The sequence below is a fragment of the Thalassophryne amazonica genome, chromosome 15 (assembly GCF_902500255.1).
Source record: "Thalassophryne amazonica chromosome 15, fThaAma1.1, whole genome shotgun sequence".
Lineage (NCBI taxonomy): Eukaryota > Metazoa > Chordata > Actinopteri > Batrachoidiformes > Batrachoididae > Thalassophryne > Thalassophryne amazonica.
The window spans coordinates 2,651,334-2,664,249 of record NC_047117.1 but is presented as its reverse complement, the minus strand read 5'-3'; the positions used below and the strand labels follow the sequence as shown (position 1 = coordinate 2,664,249).

General features: G+C 39.0%; 2 protein-coding genes across 2 annotated transcripts in view; one reads left to right on the top strand and one right to left on the bottom strand.

Moving 5' to 3' along the window:
- The window catches only part of LOC117525870 (apoptosis-stimulating of p53 protein 2-like), a 69,733-nt gene extending 67,856 nt beyond the window's left edge, over positions 1-1,877 (bottom strand). Inside the window, exon 1 of the mRNA XM_034187804.1 lies at positions 1,660-1,877. Coding sequence (XP_034043695.1) covers positions 1,660-1,668 — 9 coding nt within the window. The 5' untranslated portion in view covers positions 1,669-1,877. The remainder of the gene's footprint in view (positions 1-1,659) is intronic.
- Positions 1,878-3,243: 1,366 nt separating this feature from the next.
- rrp36 (ribosomal RNA processing 36) lies at positions 3,244-11,997 on the top strand. The gene is made up of 8 exons (XM_034188869.1): positions 3,244-3,403; positions 6,362-6,587; positions 8,176-8,308; positions 8,376-8,442; positions 8,535-8,639; positions 9,414-9,491; positions 9,605-9,722; positions 10,703-11,997. The coding sequence occupies exons 2-8, from the start codon at positions 6,371-6,373 to the stop codon at positions 10,828-10,830; spliced, it is 846 nt and encodes a 281-aa protein (XP_034044760.1). The 5' UTR covers positions 3,244-3,403; positions 6,362-6,370; the 3' UTR covers positions 10,831-11,997.
- The last annotated feature ends 919 nt before the right edge of the window (positions 11,998-12,916 follow it).

Below are 12,916 nucleotides of genomic sequence, written 5' to 3'. Positions count from 1 at the left end.
GATCAAAGTCGGGTTGGTCTTCTGGAACTGTTTGGTTCCTTGAAGACATTTTGCTCTCTGTCGGTTGTGAAGGTGAAGTTCTTGTGAACTTTGCTTGTTTGTGTCGTACCAATTAATTCTGTCACACATGGACTTAAAAAGCAGAAGTTCTCACTTCTTATTTTAAGTTTCCTCAAACTGAACTTCTTCCTCAGTGAGCTACTAAATCAAAACAAAACAACGTCGGTGTCAACTGTGATGCATTTCCCCGTTGTCACCATGACTGAATCTTCAACGAACCTTTGAGATGATTGACGACGTTTGACTTTGTACATTCGTGTCGTCGCTGGGTTTAACATTTTTAGCTTCCTGGTTCACACTGCTGAGGGTTGCAGGTTCTAGTCCCACTTGGTCCTTTCTGAGTGGAGTTTACATGTTTCTCCCCGTGTTTGTGACAGTAAACTCCGCCTCTCACCCAGTGACTGCTGGGATAGGCTCCGCCCCCTTGAGCCTTAAATGGAGTAAGTGGGTTCAGAAAATGTTTTGATGGCAGATTGTGAGCTGTTTTTTGTTAGTTTGTTTGAATTCAGGAAGTAATAAGAATATTTAGCCAAAATCAACAAATGTTTAAAGTGAATCGAGCCAAAAGAGTCGACTCAGTAACATGAACCATATTTACCATCAATGTAATGTCAGCTTTCAAATCTCGATGTTTCTGTGTCATCAGTCTGGAGCTAATCATAGCACAAATAGCTAACATAATATCTCTACTGCTCATTTATTTACAAAAAAGTATTTACAATATTTAAAGATAAATGAGCTCAACATGCCAATGTCTAAACCTGCTACCTGCTAACTAACCAAGTGAGAAACACTGCCGCGCCTGAGCTAAGCTAGCTAGTGTGGATGTTTTTCCAGGTAATAAACAAACAAATGGGTTAAATAACTGTATTTTATAAAATACAGCTTTGCCTGAAGACTAACTGTAGATCTTTTTTTGAAAAAATCACGATTGAGTAGATAAGATATTTTATACATTGTATAGTGCAGCACAGCTAGCTCATGTAGCTGCCGCCATTTTTAAAGTAAGAAGCATGGAAGCATTTCTTAATTATGGCATTCAGTCTGAATTTTAAACTACCTCAGTTTTTCCTGCATCAGTATAAATCTATATTTTGCTTTAATTATAAGTGTTGTACATAATCAGATTAAACATTTGTCGTTGGAGTGTCGCTTTTCAGCCAGTTCCTTTTTAGTAGCAATTGACAGAATTTTCTTTCTTTTTAATTATTTCACCAGGTATGAGTCCCAGATACACAGTCTGTGGATCCATAGGTATTTTAGAATTTAAAATTTCCTCCTTCAATTGAATTACATTGTTCCAAAATGTTTGTATTTTTGCACAATTTCGATACAATCTTAATGGGAGTTCTTTTATATGTGTCTGTCAAAAATCAAAAAGAAAGCTCCTTTTAATTAGTTGCTTGAAATTAATCAGTTGTTAATAATAACTTTAATGATAACAATCTGTTTGTGAATCTGCTTATTTTTATTATTTTGTTCCAGAATTATCTTTGAATGAAAAAGTGTGTCTGAAACAGCAGTGTCCAATGCAAAATAATATCTCAGTGAAAACATATTTAATATATTTACTTTTGAATGAAATGTTTGGACACTCACCGGCATCATGTTGGTACATCTGAACTCTGTGGCATCAGATCAGGCAGATAGTACTCAGAACCTTCACCCTGTCAGACCAGAAGACCAGAAGGTTGTTACAGACCCTCAGACCTTTAGACCTTCTGATCCTCAGACCTTCATCCTATCATTACTGGGACTGCCTGGTTTCCTCTTGGACCTGTTGCAAAGACTGTTGGTCTGATCCCACTGCAGAGAAAAAAAAAAAAAAATGCAAAAATCATTCCACTGGTCTGAAGCAGGAGAGAAGCTCAGGATGAGGAGGAAGCTCAAAAAATGACAAATGATAAAAAATAAAATCCACTTTCATAACATGCAATAAAACACAATCCAGTATGATGAAAGCTGCAGTGAGACACCCAGGGCAGGTGTGCGCGTGCGTGTGGAAGGGGAACCTGTTAATCGCCAGAACCGATCCGAGCTCCTACTGCAACAACAAAAGCTCTTCCAAGGACAAATTTCACAATAAAAGGTGCTGCAAATTCAAAAACATGAGTTAGAAAATTCATCTTTTATCTAACAGCGTTCACACAAACCAAAACATATTTTATCTGTAACATGACAAGTAAATAGGAAATAATACAGTTCCTGTCACACTTTGTACCAGCTATGAAGTTGTTCTGAAATAAACACACGTGTACGGGGTTTTGTACCATTACAATATTTAATTAAATATCCAAAGTTATTAGAGAGTGACAAACTGATTTAGGCCCCATAAAAACATGAGTTTATCATCCTTGACATAAGAAAAAAGTAATATGGGTGGATTTTTTTTTCTTCTTAGAAACAGGCAGATACAAACCTGAAAAAAGCCACATATAGCACCTGCATACCAAGTATTTTTAAAATAAATAAATCTAAGTAGTATAACCAGTGAAAACGGCAATCTTTTATTTTGAAGGATGTGTTTGCATTACCGGGTTTAACGTGTTATACTTGGCCAAAATCTTCACCGGGTTCTCCTAGCAACCAGTGGACTCCTCCCCCTGCGTGTGTGTGAATGTGCACAGAATAAAAAGACTTAGGTAAAAATAAATGTATAGCAACATAATTAAAAATACATCTTAATCATGTTTTATATAGAAGAATTTTTATGTGAAATTGAATTTTATTATTTAACTGATTTAATCTTTCTACAAGAGCTGATTTATAGCTTTTATGTGGCTTTTGTTCAGTAAAAATACTTCTTTTCAGCATAACGAATTAAGACGTGTTTTTTTTCGTTTTATAACCTTTTTTGACTTTTCATTTATTCATAGCTTTTTATATCTAAAAAGTAATTTATTGTGACAAAACCCGACACAGATATTTGGAGTGTGACAAACAGAAATTAAACCAGAAGAGTGTGTTTATTTGTTTGTTTATTTGTTTGCTTGTTTGTTATTTGAAGATTCGGACATGAAGCTTTAACTGCTGCGGAGATTTCATGTCAGGTTAAACTCGTTGATGCTAAAACAATGAATTCATCGTGTTTGCAGACATGACGGAAAGGAAGTAGTTGACTCAATACTGCAGGGGGCGGTAACATGCCACGAAGCAGTAAATTGCTAAATATAAAGAGACGAAGAAGAAGCAGCAGGAGGTCTGTGGAGTTCTGTGCTGTAACGTGTTTGGTTTGTTTTGTTTTATAAGTTTAATATCAACGGTTTTTTTTATTATTAATATGTGATGTGAAACAGAACATAACTGATGTGAAGCAAGGCATAAATGAGGATTTAATTTGTTGGTGAGTTAACCTTTAATCGTTGTTAAACCCGTTAGCTTTGCTAATGCTAATGTTCTGCTCGCTCCGCCAGACACTTAAACACTTTTTATTCAATTAAAATCAAACCGATAATAAAACATCAGCTGGAGCATCTTGCTGTTGTTAAATACGCTATAATTCGGCGTATAGTCGATGTTCTGACTTTTGTTGCAGGAAAGTTACTAATGAAGTGACCAAAAAAATAAAATTTTAACAAACTTTAAAAGCAGCGAGACAATAAAATTAAACCGCAACGACAACAGCTTCATAAAAGAAGACGAAAGGTTTTTGATTATTAGTTTGAAGACCAGTCGCCAGATGTTGTAAAGTAGAGGTGGGCGGATCGATCCTAATACCAATCAATATCAATGCCAACGCTGGTATTGATATGGAACGATCCTCGTGTAAAAAGATCGATACTCAAGCTTTTTTTCTCTCCTGCATGCACTGACTGCTGCGCACGCAGATTCATCAAAATCTGCTCTCTGTAAGAGCAGCGCTGCGCTGTGTCACACAACACGGAGCAGGGCACCCTTGTGTTGTGGTTTGTCGGCCCTCTACATCAGGAGATTTTGTTTTACGTTGTGTTGAGTGATATTTTTTAAACAAAAATATTGATTGTGATAAAGTATTTTGTTGTCACATACAATGTTTGATGAAATTCTGTCCTAGGTCTTTTGGATCCTTTGGATCTATGAAGCTTAAATATGAAAAAGTATCAGTATTGATGTTGGCGATACTGGTCCTGTATTTACTTGGTATTGGATCAATACCAAAATTTCCAGTATCGTCCACCTCTGTTGTAAAGGTGTAATCCGGTGTCACGTACAATTCTTTCCGCCTCGCTTAGAAAACAGCGCGGAATGTTATGCTTAGATCTATTTATTCGTTGCCATCTGCATCTCTACCTGTCAACTGACACCAGGGCAGAAGTAAGCTCAATCTGTTTTAATTGTTAACACTGGTTAATCACGGACTCAATGAAAATGCAAATGTTTCGTGAGCAGATGACTGCCCTTGCGGAATATTTATGAATGAACAACTACCCACAGGGTATTTCAGAATCATCCAGATGGACACTGAGATACCAGTCCAAGAAATTTTTCTTGGAGAACAGTTAATATGTCAAAAAAGAGTTAATAACATCGATTAAATAACTGACAATAGCTGTAAATGAAGAAATTTGGGTGTTTTGCTTCTTTCATCATCCATCCACCTCAAGTTCCAAACGCTGTTTTCTAAGCGAGGCGGAAAGAATTGTACGTGACACCTGATTTTGAAATCCCTTTGTTTGCTATCCAGGATCACGTAATCTATTTTACTTTTAGCCCAGTTGATCAAAGTGAAGTTGGATGTTCTGAATTAGACGCCATATGAGTTGCGTCAGGAAGGGCATCCGGCGTAAAACTTGTGCCAAATACCGATGCGGATCCGGATGTATCCGCTGTGGCTACCCCGGACAATAACGGGAGCAGCCAAATGGACAACATCATCACACTGAAAGTGTGTGTAAAACCACCACATCCAGCAGGGGGCCACTCAAAATGTATTTGATGAAACAAAAGCACAGAAAATACAAATACCCCATTTTCAATATCTTTTGACCAGCCGGACTGTCATTGCCCCACAAAACATAAAAAAAGCAAACGCACATCCCATGTCCTTCAAATTCAAACTTAAAATGTCAACCTTTAAACATAAAAAAATAAATCGTGCACACAAACATTCAGTCGCCTTCTTCTGTGGAATGACCGAGCTGTGCTTTGAGGAGAAGGATCTCAAGTTTGGCTTTGGTTTGGTGCAGTTTGGTTAATTTGTTCCTCTGCTCCTTCAGTTTCTCCTTTAAGAGAAGTGTCCCATAGGCGGCATCATCTTTGCTTGTCAGAGGACCTTCTAAACCTCTTTGACTTCCTGTGGCTGTGATTAATGTCTCTACTTGTGCAGATTCACCTTCTTCCACAGTAACAGCACTGAGATCAAGAGTCACAGTTTCTTCTGCATCAGTAGGAACAGATTCATAATGTCAAGACCCAAGTTGGTGTGTTCACCTCTCTTGAAGCTTGTTGTCTGAGTGTTTTTATTTATTTATTTATCTATTTATTGCCTCTGCATGGTTCTTAGTTGCTTTCGTCTTCTTCCATCTAAATTTGACCCGATTAGTTGTCCTCTTCTGGTCAGATCCTGTGGCATTTACATTCTGTGTGATTTCAGCCCAAACATCTTTTTTTTTTCTTCTTGTTGGTCAGTTCTCCTCCCTTTGTACAACTAAAACATCCTACTGTTGAAGCATAATGGCACCTTGTGTGTGCCTGTGGTTTCTGTCACTGTGAAATGAGATCCTTTGAGTGCTTGGTTCCACGTGTTTGGTGCACAGAGCTTATGTAGACCTCCAGTGTGAATGAGTCTATAATTTCAACTATTTGGTTTGAGAATCGCTGAAAAATAGCAGTGAATAAATGTATATCTACTGCATGATAAATGTTATTTATTTCACCAATTAGAATTTAATTTAAATCACATTTTGTTGCTGAAATCCACCTTGAATCCATCAAATGTAATAATTCAGATTTTTTATTTATTTATTTTTTTGGATCAAAGATACCCCAATGCTACTAAAATGTTTAGAACAACACAAACTGAGGGTTTGATCCAGATTAAAACCAAGATTGGATTATGTGATCTAATCTGGCTTCAGAATCTGTTTTTGAACAACTCATTTTCTGGCATTGATCTGATCCTTTATCTAAAATACAATCAGATTACCTTTAAACAACTGGGCCCAGAGGATCCTCTGTTCAAATCCCAGCAGACCACAAAACCACTAAGGACCCTTGAACAAGGCCCCTAATCCCTGAATGGGTGAATGTGAGTCATCACTGTAAAGTGCAATAGAAATTGATTTAAACTCTGGTTTAAAAGCCTGAAAAACTTGAATCACAGAGTGACGGGATGAAGCAGCAGCATCAGAGGCCAGCTGCCATGGAGATGATGGAGAGCAGCAGTGGTGATGAAGACTCTGATGTGGAGAAGAACTACACCCTGATCTCTGAGAGAGGAGAGGCTGTGGAGGAGGAGTCTGGCGAGGAGGAGGAGTCTGGTCAGGACGAGCACGGTGACGTTGAGGACACTGAGGGTGGCGGCAGCGCGAGCAGAGACGTCAGGAAAGGTGAGTGAACACTGTCTGCTTTGTACTCAGGATCAGCAAATGTTTCATTTTTTATGTTTGAAAAGTGGGTGGGGTTAGCAGCAGCTAGTCGTTGAGCAGCGACTCTGTGGTTAGTGTGGCGGAAATCAGATTAAATTATTCATTGATGTCACTCAGTGGAATTTAAAACTTTCAGATTTCTTTTCAGTGTCTTTGAGTAAATCTGAAATATTCATATAATAATTTAATGATGAGCGTGTCGTTTTTGGCGGAGCTGATGTCATTATTGTGTGGCACTGAGAAAACACTGACGTTCATAAGTCTTTGTTTTGCTAACACAAAGAACAAATGCAGGGCTCTCCCCAGAGAATTAGAGCATAGTGGCGCTCGGTGCGGCTGGAAGAGATTCTGCCTGGTTGCCCACAAATTGACAAAACAAGAAAGATAATAATAAAATAAAAAACAATAATCAAATAAAATAAACTTGAATGCACATATCGATCTTGCGTATTTATTGTTGTATTGCTATGATGCATGCTTTTTTATACTTTTGTGTAATTTTTTTATTTTTACATACATGCATTTTTAACTGCTTATCTGGTATCGGATCGCGGGGTTGGCAGCTCCAGCAGGGGACCCCAGACTTCCCTTTCCCAGGCCACATTAACCACCTCTGACTGGGGATCTGTAATTTTTTTTTATTTATTTTTTTTTTTTTATACAGTAATAAATTAATTTAGAGTTTTCTCAAACAAAGCTTGAGCTTCTCTTTGGTCTCAGCACTGATGAGCCCCCCCCCCACTGTGGTCGTTGACCGCAGCGCCCTGGATGTTCTGGCAGTTCTCAGTTTCATGGACGTTGGTACCTCCCGAGATGGCACAAAAAACAAAATCCTCCTCTGACCGCAGACGTTGTGTATCGGTTGTGCTTCGTGGTGACTGATGTGGACAGAGAGTCGGCTGACTGTGTTCATGATGTTTCCTCTTAAACCTTTGCATGTTGTTGAATATTCCACCAATGACGGCACTTTATTTTTTGAGTGACAGTTAACCAGACCAATGACGTGCGAGTGCTGCACAAGATGCCTGCGTTACGAGATTACACAGGAAAGCGATGCACAAGAAGAGAAATGACTCCACGCAGCTACAAACTGATGAATTTCAATAAATTTAAGCAAAATTCTCAGAGAAAGCAGAGTGAATGTCGTAAACGTGAAACTCGTCATGATGGCGCTGAGAATGTAACACCCTGGAGCTGCGCCGGACTGCCATTGGTTGGGGAGAGCCCTGAAATGCATCATTTATCCAGAAGGTTGATCGACTGCATTGATCTGTTTTTGTGACCACAGGAAGTGATCACAATATCAATCCCACAGTTTATCTGCGTTTTTTGGCAACTAAATGTTTTGTGTTGTGGCGTGAACACCACCAACTGGACTCATGATGATGATGACGGGTCGCAGTCTGAGGTGATAACTTTAATTATGACACCAGAACGGACTGCTGTCGTGTGATTGGTGGACTGTGTCACATGACAACCGTTATTTGTATATTTTATTGCCCTTTCAAGAAAAATACATTTGACAGTGTCTGTGCCCTTTGACCTTTAGAGCTGTCCAGCATGTCCTTTGAAGACATCATGAAGCTGCAGAACAAAGTGGGAACCAAAGCTTACAACGCCATCGCTTACGGCAACAAGACCAGACGCCGCGAGCAGGCGACGAAAAGGCTGAACAAGAACCGGTGAGTTCTTTGTCTCGCTGCAGCCGGCTGGTTTTAAACTCCCATTTTATTGTTTGTTTGTGTTCAGGCCCGTGGAGATTTCATCCAAAAAACCTGTTCCTTTCCTCTGTCAGGTTGTTCCTGTAAAGAAAACTGTGCGTATTTTTTTTATTTATTTATTTTTGCTCTCTTTTGAAACCAGATTCTTCTGCTGGACTTCATGTATGTATGTTTGTTTGTTTGTTAGACTATGAGGGATCCTCGATTCGACGACCTGTCTGGAGAATACAAACCTGCCATATTTGAAACCTCGTATAAATTCATTAATGACCTCAGACAAAGAGAGAAAGAGGTGAGGAATGCTTAAAAAAGGCTCTTCTCTGGGGGATTGCTTAATTTTTTTAAAACAAAAACATGAAAACAAGTTTTGGTTTTGGAGGCAATTTTTTTCCCCACTTTTATTAAAACTGACCAGAAATTTTTTTTTGTAATTTAAAATTTAATTTTTTATTCAAACTTTGATTTACTATTTATTTGTTGGATTCAGATCATTTTTCCAGTTTCAGAGCTTCATTCCTTCATTTTACCTGTGAGGTGTGGTCTTACCTGAGAGGGGTGTGGTTTAACACATGAGGCATGTCTGCTCAGAGCTGTAAAAACTGACCACGCCCCTCTCCAGTAAGACCACGCCTCTCAGGTAAAAGCTCCTGGGGTGTCAAAAAAAAAAAAAATCAGAATGTTGGGTGGAAAGCTTGAATTTAAAACTAAAGTAGAAAATATTCCAAAAAATCCAGGTTTGAGATGAGGTCATGTTCAAACTGGAGAAATAAGTACCTGTTACTTCATATATTTTTGGAATAATTGTATTTTTCAGAGTGCAAAATCAGATTGTATTTTCAGGCTTCTTTTATTTTTTGCACCCACAGTTTTAATGTCCGGCGCGTGCTGGTTGAGCATTAAAGTTTGTGCCGTGGTCAGTGCTGATGTCCTTATGAAAAAAACAACAACAAAAAGGACAGATCTTAAAAATGCTTTGTTTTACCATCTTCAAATAAATGTGGTGCAATGTAACACCATAAGGTGGCACTGTGTGATGTGAGAATGTGATGTTTGCTTTTTGTTTCAGGTGGTAAAAAAGGAGCTGAAGAAAATGAAGAAAAACAGCCAGAGGAAAGAAAAACTGCAGAGTCTCCTGAAGAGGATGGTGAGTTTAACGCAGCCTGACTGTCAGTCACACCGAGGGGGAGGAGACCAGACGCCACAGGCCTGCTGTGCTGTGTGTCGCCACCGTGTGGTGTGAATGTTACTGTTTTCCAGGAAAACCAGGAGCGAGTGAGGAAGAGCCGAAAAGAGGAGAGCGAGCGAGAGCTGCAGTTCAAGAAGCAGCAGAGAGAGGGCGCCAAACAGGGCCTGAGACCCTTCTTCATCAAGAAATGTAAGAAACGACATTCAGCCCTGTTTTTATCTCCATCAGCAAGAAAATGTTTGTGTTTTTTGCAGAAGAATCTGATCAGTTTGTCTATTGATTCGGTTTAGATGTTGTTTTTATTTGATGTTTTCATTTCTGGATACAAACAATACTTTTTTTTTTTTTTTTTTGAACCTTAAATAATCAAAACTGGGTGAATGGGTCAAGAAATACAAGTACAGTAAATAAATAAATGTGAACTCTTGGACCTCGCCGTGGACAAATGTGTTCCAATTTCTAAACTCTTATTGATCATTTTTAGTCTGTTTTTACGAACATTTTCCTCCATGTTTGACTTGTGTAAACTTTTGGTTGACATGTTCTTCAATGTTTAATTAATGGTCAGCTTTTTTTTTTTTTTTTTTTTAGAAGTTCCAAATCCATGTCAAATGGACCTAGACTGCTTTTTAATAAGTTTGGTCCATAAGTATTTGGACAGTTTTGCTTTGTTAAAATTGGCCGGATGATCTCGTTGACTTTCATCATTTAAAAAAATAATCTATTTTCTATTTAGAATCACAATCAAAAACATTCTTATTTAGGGTCTGCTCCGTTTTCTGCCCCTGAGCAAGGCAGCATCTCTACATCTGGAGTTGGTCCCTGGGTGCCGGACTGTGGCTGCACACCACCCCTAGTGGTTGGATTCTGTACAGAGGGCACATTTGATTGTGATGTACAATAACAATAAAGGTTTTCCATCTGATAGACAGACACACACGAGACCCAACTGCACGCCAGGAACAACTCAGGATCTGCAGCAAAAAAACAGAAATAAACCTTCTCAGCTAAACCTGTAGCGAACAAATGTCAGTTACTTGCTCATATATTTACATACAGCTGCAACCCGAAAAGGCTCAAAGTGTAAAATATCAATAAAAAAGCAGAAAATGATTTCCTATTTGTGTTTAAATGGACTGAAACTGGTTTGTTTTTATGTTCTGAACCAGCTGAGAAGAAGAAGCTGCAGCTCGCAGAGAAATACCAGCAGCTGAAGAAGAGCGGGAAGCTGGACACGTTTCTCAGCAAGAAGAGGAAGAGGAACACCAGGAAGGACCGCCGGAAGCTGCCCGGATAACTGTGACAAAACACATGAAGAAGAAGCAGCTGAGAAAAAAACAAACGCTGAACTCTGACACCAGACACACTTTGCTCTGTGGTGGAGCAGTGACCCCAGTTAGCCACTAGATGGGAGCAGTGTCGCATCATCACTGCAGGTGGACTCAGTGAGCCACAGGGTTCCTTTTTGTTTTTTGGGGGGGTCACTGAATTTATGGTAAATTTTGTATTTTTAGGATGGATATCAGCACAATAATATTTAATGCCACCAGGGGGTGCTGTGTAGTTTCACTGTGAAATGTGCTTATAAAGAGGAAGAACAGAGTAAATGATGTCACATTAACATAATTTCACCATCATTCCTGAAGTAGAATTCCAGGATTGTTCATTCCTGGCAGAGAGATGTGCACAGAGTGCCCTTCGCCCTGGAACTAAAAACCCCAAAAGTGGGGGAAAAAAAAAAAAAGTCTGAAAGTATGATTTTATAAACGCAAACACCATATTTATCCATAAATGAACGGTAACAGATTTTTCTGCCACTAGATGTCACACTAGCTCAGTTTTTAAGGAGTTACAGCTTCCCTCCTCAGCCCGCCCACTCCATCCTTATCCCGCCCATTCTGTCCTTATCCTCCTCCTCTCCTCCATCCTTATCCCGCCCCCTCCGTCCTTAATCCCATTCCGTCCTTATCCCCCTCCATCCTTATCCCGCCCACTCCGTCCTTATCACGCCCATTCTGTCCTTAATCCCCCCTCCTCCATCAGATGCATCAAGAAGAATAAACAGCAGTTGGAGCTTTAGAACAGTTCGAACGCTCTGAGGGGAAATCAAACTTATTAGGGTTTTAGTATGAAAACTGCAGAGATGTGCTGAGTCGTGACTCCTGCTGCGTCACTGATGTCATGTGCTGCTGCAACAATGTAAATTTCCCTGTTGTGGAACAATGAAGGATTCTTATCCTAAATGGGGAGGAGCAACAGTTACTTGAGTGCCTTGATTGAGAGAGCGGCATCAACTCAGAACGTGGCACCATTTTGGTTCCAACTGTACTGAACTACTGAACGAAACTTAAATGTTTTCAACATTTTTTAAAATCCTTTAACCACATACAGCAACACATCCAGGTCCAGGTGCTATCAAAATAAATATAAAAATAGTTTAAGATACCAAATTTACATAAATTTACAATTGATGATTTATTTAATGAATTTATGCGTCTGCAGCTCTGTAACGTGTGTGACAGTTTTAAAGTTCTCTGTCTCTGGATTTTGCTTTATTCTGGACTAATTTCACCCTCAAGCTTTTCTTTCTACAATCATCACCTCCAAATCAAAGGTTAGCTGAACATTTTCCTCTTTTACCGACTTTGTGCTGTAAATGTGATGAGAACTTTTCTGATCCATTTATAATCAGCATGCGCACTATATAATGATGGGAGACGAAGGATTAAAAGCAGCAAAGTGTCAAATCACAGCCTTTTGTGTCTGATTTAACAGGTTCACGTCAGGCTGCAGGTCCAAGTCTGAACACGGTGTGAGGAAAAAAAAAAGGTCAGACTTTTAATCACAGAAATGACTCCGGTCCCACTTTCCACAAATCGGTGAGTGTCACAGCTGAACTTTAATTTGTACCTCTGTTACTGTGCACGTCCAGACTGTTTGGGGTTTTAATGGACATTGCAATCGGACAGAACATTTTATCAGATGTAAGTGAAAAATCCACTGTACAAAATCAGTTATAAACAATGATTATTCCATGGAAAACAATACAAAAACTTTTGGACTTTTTTTTGTCCGGTGACTGTGAATATCTGGTTTATACAATGACGGTTTAGGTGAGTTTTACTGTACATAGTTGGCTTATTAACGGCTATTTACTTCTAACTAAAACTAGCTTATTTTCATTATTTACAGTTTTATTTTACATGGTTTCGATTTTTAATGATTCATTAGTTTGTTCTTTTAAAGACATCAACATACGAGGTCTGTTGGAAAAGTATCTGACCTTTTTATTTTTTTCAAAAACCTGATGGATTTGAATCACGTGTGCTTGCATGAGCCAACCTTGAACCTTCGTGCGCATGCGTGATTTTTTCACGCCTGTC

Bases quoted from the DNA above. Each gene is read 5' to 3' on its own strand.
- rrp36 (XM_034188869.1), top strand. From the start codon at position 6,371: ATGAAGCAGCAGCATCAGAGGCCAGCTGCCATGGAGATGATGGAGAGC. The intron at 6,588-8,175 runs GTGAGTGAACAC...TTTGACCTTTAG, and splicing joins GAGCAGAGACGTCAGGAAAG to AGCTGTCCAGCATGTCCTTT. The intron at 8,443-8,534 runs GTGCGTATTTTT...TTTGTTTGTTAG, and splicing joins TTGTTCCTGTAAAGAAAACT to ACTATGAGGGATCCTCGATT.